The 13,205-nt window shown below is 36.9% G+C and overlaps 1 protein-coding gene across 3 annotated transcripts in view; it reads right to left on the bottom strand.

The window, feature by feature from the left end:
* Window positions 1-13,205, bottom strand: part of LOC117985841 (cubilin) — a 77,535-nt gene that overhangs the window by 63,985 nt on the left and 345 nt on the right. For all 3 annotated transcript variants that reach the window (XM_069501525.1, XM_034972629.2, XM_069501523.1), the window contains exons 2-3: window positions 7,197-7,252; window positions 6,481-6,576 (exon numbers count right to left, since the gene is read on the bottom strand). In XM_069501525.1, the coding sequence (XP_069357626.1) occupies window positions 6,481-6,568 (88 nt within the window). In that variant the 5' untranslated portion in view covers window positions 6,569-6,576; window positions 7,197-7,252. The remainder of the gene's footprint in view (window positions 1-6,480; window positions 6,577-7,196; window positions 7,253-13,205) is intronic.

Genomic DNA, 13,205 nt, shown 5'->3' with positions numbered 1-13,205 from the left:
CATAAGTTATAAGAATTTATAAGAGTACTAGCTTATGCTCGCGACTTCGTCTGCGTAGACTACAAAAATTTCAAACCCCTATTTCACCCTCTAAGGAGTTGAATTTTAAAAAATCCTTTCTTAGCGGATGCCTACGTCATAATAGCTATGCCAAATTTCAGCCCGATCCGTCCAGTAGTTTGAGCTTTGCGTTGAAAGATCAGTCACCTTTTCCTTTTATATATTTAGATGGCGCCCACTACTGCATAAAAGTAATCAGAAAGTCTCAAAAGCAGAATACCACACGACCATAAGACTTAGGTCTGTGGTTAGATTTTAATCCATCAAAATGCACAAAAGTATTTCGTGGAATCCCGTGGAATTTCCGTTTTGAAATACCTTTGTGAAAATTTCAAAGAACCTTTAATACAATGATGGAAAACTTTCTTTTAGACTATTTGAATTTAATAATACAATTTTGAGTTACCAATACTAGTACAAGATTTTGAGTACAATACTTTAGATGTTGAATTAAGTAGCTACCAAGTATTTTATGTACTTAGTTATTAATTTAGCCTCTTCGATATACTTAAGTACATAATAATATAATATATTCCTACGCATTGGTGTTTTCCATTAATTTTCTTCTTCGCCTTATTTTTTTACCACCCACAAAGTATTGGATTTACTTCGAAGTACAAATACCTCGATATTTCAAAGAAATTCGTTATAAAAAGTAATAGAGATCGTTACAAGGACCTTAAGGGGATGACCTTAATTTTGTTCTACAGAAATTAATACCGACAGTCCTACGGCGAATTTGGGTACTCGGTAAAGTTTCAGCTTATGTAAACGAAAATGTTCTCAAACCTTTTATACTTTTGCAGTAGGTACTTACTTACATAAATTCTAAATCAGTTTTTTCAGCAGCTATCCATTAAAAATCCAAAAGTGTGTGATAAGTTTTAACCGAATTAAAAAAAACCGGCCAAGTGCGAATCAGACTCAATTTTAAATTTTCGAAGTAAGATAACTATATCAAGTGGGGTATCATATGAAAGGGCTTCACCTGTGCATTCTAAAATAGATTTATTTTTATTTTTATGCATCATAGTTTTTGAATTATCGTGCGAAATGTTGAAAAAATACGACTGTAGTACGGAACCCTCGTTGCGCGAGCCTGACTCGCACTAGGCCGGTTTTTTTCTAATTACATATTAGAAACACATCTTCTATGTTTTACCCTTCATTGCCTAAGGTGTCCTAAGAAATAATTTTTGAAATTCCAAAGAACAGTCTGTTATGAATAACAATAATGGCTGGAAGTTTGCGGTAGTGTACGAAAAAGCTGTGACCGTAATATTGAATAAAACCTTCGAGATTCTATTCTTTATAAAGAGCAGTTTTCAGCAGCGCCTCGTCTTTGTGTGGAACATCGCACAAAAGCCACGAAAGCTCTCTTATAACAGCTTGTAACTGTTTGCTAAGATTGTGACGGAATAGCTAAACTTCAGTTTTCATTCATTCAAAATGCTGGTCCAGCTAAAAGCCTATCTTCTGACAAGGTCTATTATATTAAGTAAGTATATAAAAACTAGCTACCGTCCGTGGATTCGTCCCCAAGGGGTTTCCGTAAAATCCAGCCTTATCCCTTGTAAATATATAATAATGTATGACGGCTTAGTTCACGTGTTTATCGGGGTATGCCCGAATTCCTCGTCTAGGTATATTATAAAGGGAACCTCTGTGCAAAATTTCAGCTCTCTAGCGCGAAAAGTTTGAGCTGGGCGTTTATGAGTGAGACAGTCATAAAACTTTGTACAGTACGCAGCAGAAAAAAATGTACATCGGCCTTTAGAATGACAATTCAGCTTTGTAGAGCGTTGTCTCTGTCACTATCTTAGTCACTCTTTAGATGTCTTATTATTAGGTATAACACAAAGGGTTAGTATGCATTATGAAGATGCCCACTGATTTTTTTTACAATGAAAATCCCGCAGATTTTGCAGGGAAAAAACGTACGGAAATTACTAGAAATTACTACCACGGTTAATTTCCGCACGTTTTTTCCGCAAAATCTGTGAACTATAGAACTATACCTATAGAAGCGCGCACACTGCGGAATTTATTCCACACTGGATTTTGATACTTACTTTTAAATTCGTGGATTTTAAAACGCACCGCAAATCACCGCACCGTGGTGCGCGCTAGCTCTTAATCAATGCGTTTTGAGTTTTGACGCAGCTAGGACATTGCGACTCTAAAATCAAAGTTCGAACTCTGATTTTAGAGTCGCAATGTCCTAGCTGATTATTGAGATTGAATTTAAAAGCATATTAAATCTTACCCGCATCATACCAATAAAGTCCACTGGCCGATCTATCGAGACAAATTTAGATACTCTCTTTGGGACCTCCGTCCTCGGAAGTTTCCCTCCCTGTCCTGGTTACAGGAAGCACTTTCCCCGTCTCTTTTTAACAGGCAACGATCAATAAGGATTCAGATTGTGAATTCGTTTCGGAATGGTGTGGTAAAAACAGAAACACGTTTTTTAAACGCAACGCGATCCGATAGACAGCGTATTGAGTAGAATATTTCGCACATTGAAAACCAAAATGGTATTATCCAAAATCTTGACAGTTCTGCGTTACAACTAAGTACATCAAACGCCAAGTAAAACAGGAAAAACTGGGAATTTGTAAAGATCTTCGTCTTGATAACTCCCATGATATAATAACTATGATGACATTAGTGTCACTTAATACTTTGTGGGCGTGCAGGTTTCATCACGATGTTTTCTTTCACCGTTAGGTAAAGCAAGTGATATTTTTTTGATGTGTCCGCTTTTTTGTCCTCCGACAATCACAAACACAAATTGTGATCGGAGACCTTTTATAGCTGACATGGCTTGCTTTCTTTTTTTGCCTTGCTCTGCTGGACGAGAATAAATAGTGCAGCAAGTGATATTTAAGACTAAAAACACACATAAATCCAAAAAGTTAGTGGTCCATGCCCGGGATTGAATACCAGACCCCCAATAGGAGGCCAAACTCTTAGGTAACCACTAGGCTATTATCGCTTACCCAGTAGCAACATACGTAGCAACGTACATATTTCAATGAAACACGCGATGCTTCGTCCGTCGGGTCACGTTTCAAGTGTGTATCTATCTTAAGTTGCTAATGATGTTTTATGGTTTGCGTGCAGGGACATTACAGATCAGTTGGTTTTTATTTAGTTTCAGGGAGAAACTAGTGGAAGTGATCCAGATAGATCGAATTTTTGATTATCTTGAACAAGTTTAGAACTTTAAACTATAAAGAAATTGCTTTGATGGTTGACCGATTTTTTTTAAAGTACATACTTAAATTGAAAATATTACAATAAAACTTGGCTTCATTTCTGCGCTGGACAGCCAGGCTGATCCGTTGCGCAAAAAATGAGCCAGCCCTTCTGTCACCAGATGAGGCTATTAATCGCGGTGAAATGTCTCGTAAATTTTTTTTTGCACTAAGACTCCATGGCCCCAGGGTCAAATTATAATCTATATCTATATAAGGTGACTGACTGACTGACTGACTGATTTATCAACGCACAGCTCAAACTACTGAATTAATCGGGCGTAGCGTTATGACGTAGGTAGATATCCGTTAAGAAACAATTTTTCAAAATTCAACCCCTAAAGGTGTAAAATAGGGGTTTGAATTTGTGTAGTCCACGCGGATGAAGTCGCGGGAATAAGCTAGTTAACATATAAAAGGAAAAGGTGACTGACTGATTGACTGCTCTATTAACGCACAGCTCAAATTACTGAATGGATCTTGCTGAAATTTGGCATGCAGATAGCTATTATGACGTTGACATCCGCTAAAAAAGGATTTTTGAAAATTCCTTCCCTAAGGGGATAAAATAGGGGTCCGAAATTTGTGTAGTCCACGCGGCCGAAGTCGCCAGCATAAGTTAGTTTGCTATAATCCGCGAAAACTACATAAATACCTATGTACGCTACAATCCTCTCAGACCTACATGCTATATAACAGGCTTCTACAAGTAATTTTTTCTACACGGAGTTTCTTGCTGGTACTTTTCAATAGAATCTGCTTCTTGATAGAGTCCTACAGCCGCACTCAGAGTCGCTAATCGTAACTTAAGATTGAGTTACAACGAGACAGATTTATGTGAGAGATATACTCTGTCTCGTTTTAACTAAACTTAAGTAATGATTAAGCGACTCTGAGTGCGGCAGTTATCTTAATAATTAAAAGCCACAGAAAACAAGATACCTGCATACTTAAAATTTAATTACATTAAGGAATTTACGAATATACCTTTAATTTTATGGTACCTAAGTAATATGGTTCGTTCCAAAAAATAATTTAGTTGATGTACCTACCTAACCTATTCAACGGGAGCACATATTATTAGTAAGTACCATAATACCTTCACTTACTTTGATTAATAAAAGGATTTAGCCCTTCTTTAGCCATAATAATGAATAATATTGCCCAAGAGACCATAAATTCGCAAGATATATCGTGTTTATATACTTACTTATTAGTACAGTAGCCGGCAAGAAATATTGTACATCGACCTTTAGAATGAGATTTCGGCGTTGTCTCTGTCACACATACCTATATGACGTTTTGTCGGTCTCAACGACAGAGACATCTCTTTCTAAAGGTCGATGTACAACATTTCCTGCCGGGAACTGTAGTAGTGTATGTACCTATATTCAGCTGCTGTACGTGATAATAATATTAACTAAAGATGGGCGTTATTGGCTATTTCTGGCAACGGTTAATCAACAGTTATTTAGTTTCAATACCAATATTGATAACCGTTGCCGAATATCGGTATCAGAGTTGTGTTTCAACTAATTTAATATGCGCAACGCGCAGCGGTCTCCGTAGTAGTAACTCTAGCTGCCGTATCAATACCGTCTGTATAGCTAGCGCGCGCATATTCACTAAAATAAAACCAATTTTACTTTCATGAATATCGTGAAGTAATCACAACCTTAAGTTCATAGCAGCAAAGTTTAATTATAATGATCATTGACATAGGTCAAACTATAGTGGACGCCTGCACGAATAGTTTCCCACAATCCAGTTAACCAAAAACATTTCACGAAGATTGATAAACCAAAGAGGACCTTATCTCTATTACTCTAAGGGTAACTGTATTAAGATTGATAGATCAAAGTGTAATGGACAAGTACTTGTACAGTTAAGCCTTAGCGTAATAGAGATAAGGTCGGCTTTGGTTTATCAAGTTCTTAGTTACTAAGCCAGTAGCCAATAACCGCTCCTTCTCAGCTTTCAGTGAAAGAATGAAAGAGAAGGCATAATTATTGCGTTTCTAGTTACCAAAAAACCAAACAATGCATTGTCAGTTGCCAGTTGGCAGCGTTGCGTTGTCAGGTGGTTCGTCATAGATGTTAGCTGGTAACCGTTATTAGCTACGACAATAACGCTACGGTACGCTATAGGCACGGCAGCGGTTTTCAGTTAAGTTTAGCTATAGCGGACACATGTATAATATTAACCGTGACTGCAGAACTAAAATGCCAAATTCAGATCTTCGAAGTCGGTCACCCATCCAGCTATCGACTTCAATTTAAAGCGTAGTCTACTGATAGTCTATGCGTAGTCGGGTGGGAGGCTATGGCGATCTATTATACCTTGCCTACCATAAAGTCCGGGAAAATACGGTGCCAGCAGTATATTTTAGTAGGAGTGTCTATTTCAGGAGATCTGTTTCATTATTCAACCACAATCATGTGGAACAGTGTACTGTGGTCAAACCGCTAGAGTTTGAGCTACTTGAATTTTATACGACTGTGTTTAGATTTGGTGAATTTAATGTTTAGATTTGGTGAATTTCCTCGAATATCACAGTCATGAACTTTAATGTATTAATCTCCAAACAATTCGTTTAGTAGACATTTTTCTTTCTTTCTTTCAAACGAATATACCTAAAGGTTGTGAAAATAATAATAGGTGAGATTGCAGTCAAGGGTTAACTTATATCTGAATAAAAAATAAAAAAAACTTACGAGTAATACTTACGAGTGTGTTTAGATTTGGGGCATTTAATGTGTAGATTAGGTGAATTTCCTCGAATATCACAGTCATGAACTTTAATTTATTAATGTCTAACACAATTCTTAACCGACTTCAAAAAAAGGAGGAGGTTCTCAATTCGTCGGAATCTTTTTTTTTTAGTAGACATTTTTCTTTCTTCCTTTCAAACGAATATACCTAAAGGTTGTGAAAATAATAAAAGGTGAGATTACAGTCAAGGGTTAGCTTATATCTGAATAAAAAATGAAAAAAACGTACGAGTAATACATACGAGTGTGTTTAGATTTGGGAAATTTAATGTTTAGATTAGGCTATACTTACTGCTATTACTTACTGCTGAATAATAACCTTAACTAAGTATAATATATTATTTTCTTTTTTTTTACATTCTAATTGAAATAGGTAGGTAGGTACTTACCGCTTGTGACCTGAAGGGTAGTGGCGAGGAGACATAGCAGCGACAGCGACAGGTATCCGAGCGAGTTGAGCCAATGTGCCGCGGCCATACTGTATCCTGTTACAGAAATTAACATTTTTGAAACCTAATTAAAAAAACTTCAAAGCAGCGTCCCCTGTACCTGTGCATTATTAAAATGTAAAGTTTCAATTACAACGCCATCTATTGGGTGGTGCTGAAACTAGTAGTACTCGTAAAGTTAGGTTCATATCGAAGTACGCCCATTTGAGACGACACAGACCTAGACCTTCGCAACTGTAATAACATAGTTCAATTGTGAAAATATAGATGGCGCTGTATTTAATGCTATTTATAATATCACAGAGTCTTCTTGGGTTTTGTGATAATTATTATTTATGAACCATGATGAAAATGGTAATTACTCTATTATAATCATAGATGTAGCAATCATTGGTCTTAATCATTGGATTAGGATAAATTACATAAGTTCAACCTATTTCATTTGAATACAAATACAGCATTTTTTGTAGATAACGGGTAGGTACACTACATACCACAATTAATTTGTCGATATTTCAACCCAATTGCACGGGTTTGTATGTACCCGTTATCTAAATTAAAATATGTCGTTAAACCACGAAATAAGCTTTAAAAAAATTAGTATGTACAGCATTTATTAAGAACAAATAAAAAATATGTTAAAATACGTAAAATACCATATCGTCAGCATGTGTGATTGCGCCGTGGTTGTCCGCTGCCCACCACGAATCACCTAAAAACAGAAAATTATCAGTCCGTCATATTTATCATTATCACATAAATTGGGAAAGCTTAGGTACACTAAACTCATAAATAACTTTTTTTTTGTATGTCCGCTTTTTTTTGTACTCCGACATGATGATCGGAGAGCTTTTATAGCTGACATGGCTTGCTTTCTTTTTTTTTTTTTGCCTTGCTCTGTTGGACGAGAATCAACAGCTACGTTTTTTTTTCAGCTTGTCATTCATTATTATAATATGTATGTTACATGCTATTTTTTTTTCTAATGTATAATATTACATTATCTATCATAAATAACTTTAGTACTTACTAGATGATGCCTGCGTATTCATCGGCGTGAATATAATAATATGTTTAAAAAATCCCGCAGAAACCATGGATAATTTAAATGTAGCCTATGTGTTCACCCAAGGTAAAATCGATCTCCATTCTAAATTTCAGCCAAATCCGTACAGTTGTTTTTGCGTGAAAGTGTAACAAACATACACACACTACCTATATAAAAACTTATTACTCCAATTAATATTTGTATGATAAATTGTAAGCCTTTAAAAACAGACAGAACTTTCAAATTTCAAGCAAAATTAGTTACATGTCTACCTAAAATTAGTTTTTTAATAATTGGAAACAGACAGATTGACATACAAACTTTCGCATTTTTAATATTATTAAGAAAGTATGGATTCAAATAACAATACGAGTAAACAAGTAATAATTAATAAGAAAGACTTTCGTTATTTTTTTCCAGTGCTAGGTCAACCAGACAAAAATTGACTGAAGGCAATCAGGATTTGCCGGCTCATTGCATCGCGCGACTGACTACACAGTCAGCCAGCGTAGCGTCGAAGCTACGCCGCTACGATATGCTACAGACTTTTTACTATTTATTTACACGGTTGCCCAAAAAAGGAGTATAATGTCGTTTTCAGGGTTCATTTCATGTACCCGGCAGAAAATATTAGACATCGACCTTTGGAAAGAGATAGCGGTTTCGTAGAGCGTTGTCTCTGTCATCAAGACCGACAAAACGTCACATACGTATGAGTGACAGAGACAACGCTCTACGATCCCTTTTTGAAGCTCGATGTACAATATCTTACTTATTTAAGTATGTATGTGTGTTTTAAAAGCGAAAGTGTGTTTGTTTGTTGGTTTATTGGCTTGTCCTTTGGAGCGTTATTTTTTGCATGGATATAGTTAAAGGGCTGGAGAGTGACATATGCTACTTTTTATCTCGGAAAATCAAACAGTCCCCACGGGATTTTAAACTCACGCGTACATCAGCTATCTGTATGTATTGTCTGTGGATAAATAATTTGTAGTTAGCGACATTTTTATTTGTCCAAAAGAGACCCTACAATTTGAACAAAATATAACAACGGTAACGTATCGACAGATTTCGGCCATTAGGGGCATAAAAGTAGTTTTGTCTGCATGGGAGGCTTCAGCCGTGGCTATACCATCTTACGTACGATGCCGTGTAGAAACGAAAGGGGTATGCGTACCACCAATTGAGATTGTAGTCAAAGGCGATATTGTATCTGTATAAAAAAAAGTAAACCTAAATCCATGCAGACGAAGTCGCGGGCAGCAGATAGTAGATATAGGCACTTTAAAAAAAGTCAAACTACAATCAGGTACAGCGCAGCACATTATCTGTACATCTATCTATCTACCAGCTGAAAGATACTTACCTGAAAGAAGAACATCATCATTATCATGATCAACCCATTGCCGGCTCACTACAGAGCACGGGTCTTCTCTCAGAGTGAGAAGGGTTTTGGCCATAGTCTACCACGCTGGCCATGTGCGGATTGGTAGACTTCGCACACCTTTGAGAACATTATGGGGCCTCAGGCATGCAGGTTTCCTCATGATGTTTTCCTTCACCGTTAAAGCAAGTGATATTTAATTACATAATTTCGAAAAGTTAGAGGTGCATGTCCGGGATCGAACCCCCGACCTCAGATTAGAAGGCGGACGTCCTAATCACTAAGCTATCAGCTAGAATATATATAATAAATATAAATAATAAATAGTGATGTTTTATGAATATAATAGTGATAATGATTATTCATTACACTCTTTGGAATGCTCTGATTTTACGGGTATTTCAGTATATATGTCTATGTCTCTTTCCAGGTCTTAAACTATACCCATGCAAAAGATCACGTCGATCCGTTGCTCCGTTGCGACGTTATTGAAGGACAAACCAACAAACCAACAAACGAACTAATAAACACACTTTCAGATTTACAACAGTGGTAGTGATAGGGGTAGTGAGGTAGTGATATTCGTATTATAAAAGCTTGGGGCATTAGGAGTTAGGACGCGAGACACAGGGGTGATTTATTTTTTATTTTTTATTTTGTTTATTTGAAAGTAATCAACAGCGTAAATACATAATTATTATTTAAATTTAAATCTAGGTATAACAGAAGGCCAAAAGAGATTACCTACTTAAAATTATAATTAAACTATTTTAACAGAATAGATTTAGAATAAATGTAGGTATATACAATAATAAAATAAAATTACAACAGTGTGTGTATGATTGTGTGTGTGTGTGTGTATGCGTGTGTGAGTGTGTGCTTATGTGTGTGTGTGCGTGTGTGTATGTGTGTGTGTGTGTAAGTGGGAGTGTGTGATTGCATGCATATTTAGATTATGCAGACAATAGTAGCACGGCGCATAGTGCCACTGCTGTACCCGTAGTACAAGATTTTACGTCTCACCAAACCAAACCAAATTCGAGAGTCGAAATACTTCCGCGTTACAGTAAACTGGATCTTAAATGCCTTGTTTTAAAGCTCAAGTTTGTCTACACTTCTACAGCCAGCGCTCCAAGCGGAAACATTGCGAAATTAAAATCAGTGGCATTGAATATTTGACTTCAATTCAAGGTAGTTTAGGTCCATTTTACTGTAATGCGGAAGTATTTCGACTCTCGAATTTGGTTTCGTTTGGTGAGACGTAAAATCTTGTACTACGGGTACAAGATACAGCATGCGATTGAGAATTATTCACGCGCCCTGACTGATCTATCAACGCACAGCTCAAACTACTGGAAGGATCGGGCTGAAATTTGGAATGCAGATAGCTATTATAGAATCCGCTAAGAAAGGATTTTTGAAAATTTAACCCCTAAGGGGGTGAAATAGGGGTTTGAAATTCGTGTGGTCTTTAATATGATGAGAGCTGGGAAAGGGGCGGCTCTGGCCTGGGGCCTAGAGCGGCCAAGACTGCAAATCCGCCTCTGCCCGTATTGAATTGAACTGAGAAATACTTAGTAAGATTTTTTTGGCGAAATTGAACCTGTTACTAATAAGGATTTAATGAAAACATTTTATGTATTATTAGAGTTCTAAAAGTATAGGTACTTTTCACCCGACTGCGGCGAAGGCCAAAATGAGCGTATGTTTGATCCATGTGTGGGCTGAAAAATATGCAGTGCAAACGGCGATTGGAGTTTTTTTGAAAACTTTTTTCTTGTTATTAAGCTACCTAAGCTACTACACTGATCGCCATTGTTTTCCCATTGATTGATTTAGGAGTTCCGTCCTTCAGCTCCGAAACCTTTCATTAGGACTTTAAAAAGTTTGTGTTTTGAGCATCAGTAAAAAAATATGCTGGTAAAAAGTTGTGTAAGAATGTCTTTCTGTCAGATAAGTCATGTATATAGAAGGTATATAATTACATATACCAGATAAGTAGGCATATTATAGCAGTGCGGTAGTCGGGTCAGGCGACAGCATTAGCATTTAAATGGGAGAGTTCCCGGGCCGATACCTCGCGATTTATTTGTACTTACTTTCCACTTTGTACTTACCTAATCTTTAGGTTTAAGCTTACAGCAAAAATCACTAGGTACCTGCCCATATTATAAATGTGAAAGGGCGGTTGTTTGTTCATTTGTTTATCACGACGCAACGGAGCAACGGAACGTGATAATATTTTTGCATGAATAACAATACTGTTATTCATGCAAAACTATACAGTTAAAGACCTAAGTATATAAGACGTAGAGATACTTATTGAGGAAAATCAAAGAGCTCCTATAGGATTTTCAAAAATCATAATCCACGCGGTCGAAGTCACGGACATAAGATATGGACATAAGAGTAAAACATTACTTAGGTACTCATAATTAAAAAAGAACACGGACATTACAATTTAAAGAAATATAAATATCCACGATTAATAGTCTCCAATTTACCTTCACCTTTTTTTATTAGAGATATATTTTCAGAATTTTAAGTCAAACTACATTTGTTTGAAGCGCACTACGAAGAATAGGATTCTGTGTTATCTAAGGTCCACTGTGTTCACAGCGAGTGTACCTACCAAACTAGGTTAATCAGTGTGAAGATCTCACCTCAGCTCGCTTACGCTAAGAGACTATAGTCGTACTGGCGTTTTAGGCACGGCTAGGTTAATTTACCTTTATAACTAAGAAATACTGTACTAAGCAATGCTTCCAAACCTTTCCAACATCAATGCTTCCAAAGGAATAAATTCTCGACTCAGGTGTATTTTAATTTGAACGCCTGAAAAAATTGTTTTATGGTACCATAAAGGTAGTAGGTAAGTTTAGTACTACTTAGTAGAAGAAAAGCTAGTTGTCATCAACTAAAATTTGTCATCAACGAGACATTTCCACGCGGTCAATAGCCTTGTGGTGACAAAAGTGCGGACTCGTTTTTTACGCAAAGGATCAGCCTGGCTGTCCAGCGCGGAAATGCAGTCAGTATTCTTGGCATTCCACGCGAGTATGATTTGTACATTAGATAAGGTTAACTGTTAAAGTTTAAATATAACATTTTAAATAAGATGAATGATGCATGATGCCCAAGACTACATCCACCTGGATTTAGATGTCTAAAATCCCGTGGGAACTCTTTGATTTTCCGGGATAAAAAGTTGCTTATCAAAGATCAGACCCAAGCTACCTCTGTACCAACATAAATTGGTTAAACTGTTGGGCTGTGAAAAGCTAGCAAACAGACAAACACACGTTTGCATTTACATAAAATAAAATAATTATATGTACTTATCAGGGGGCACAGCAGTGCCTCCGCCAAGACGAGCTAAACTTAAGGACGGGGCACTACGTAACGTATAGTACATTTGCATTTATAGTAACATAAAATGTGTTTGATACCCCCAACATAATTCGACCGTTTAAGAAATTATTGCTTAGGTAGACCTATGGGGCTACCTAATAAAAACGTTTGATGGGCCATCAATCGACTCATGACGGCACTTTGCATCAGGAAAGGGTAAGGGTACGGTAAAGCGCCCCTATAAAAGACACATAAAACTCTGTAGAATTTTGTGTGTTTTCTTTCCAAGTTAGCCCTTGACTGCAAGCTGGAAGGGGTATGGCATGCCACTTTGGTTTCTTGTGGCATGATACCGAAACGCTAAAATCGGACCTCCACCTTAGGACCCCAACATCGATTTTTCGAACTACGTGCCCGATTTTGATGAAATTTGATACAGCTTTCATCCCAGGGATGGACATGAGCTATTTTTTGGCAAAGAAAAACAAAGAGTTCCCACGGGATTCTTAAAAAACCCAAATCCACGTGGATGAAGTCGCGGGCATCGTCATCCTGTAAATATAAATGAACGTTGGCTAAGATTCCCGCTTCTACTTCTTATGAGCTTTCTATTTATAAAAGAAGCCCTTCCCGTAGAGTGAAATTTTGTTGATAAGAAAATAACTAGGTAATAAGTAACTAGTTAAGTAGTAACAACCCATAAATTCCTTTACTTATAAAAGTAAAAAAATTACTGCGAGAGCCTAGGAGTGAATTTCAAGACGAGATAATAATACGCTCACGGGACAAATTAGAAAATGATATTAGCGGAGCTCTGAGCTAACATTTCAAATCTTGCCATTCGCCTTCTGCATGCACGACGTCTTAGAGCACGGGAGCATA

Source organism: Maniola hyperantus, chromosome 10 (assembly GCF_902806685.2).
Source record: "Maniola hyperantus chromosome 10, iAphHyp1.2, whole genome shotgun sequence".
NCBI lineage: Eukaryota > Metazoa > Arthropoda > Insecta > Lepidoptera > Nymphalidae > Maniola > Maniola hyperantus.
The sequence above is the reverse complement of the archived record's forward strand: the minus strand, read 5'-3'. Positions and strand labels throughout refer to the sequence as shown.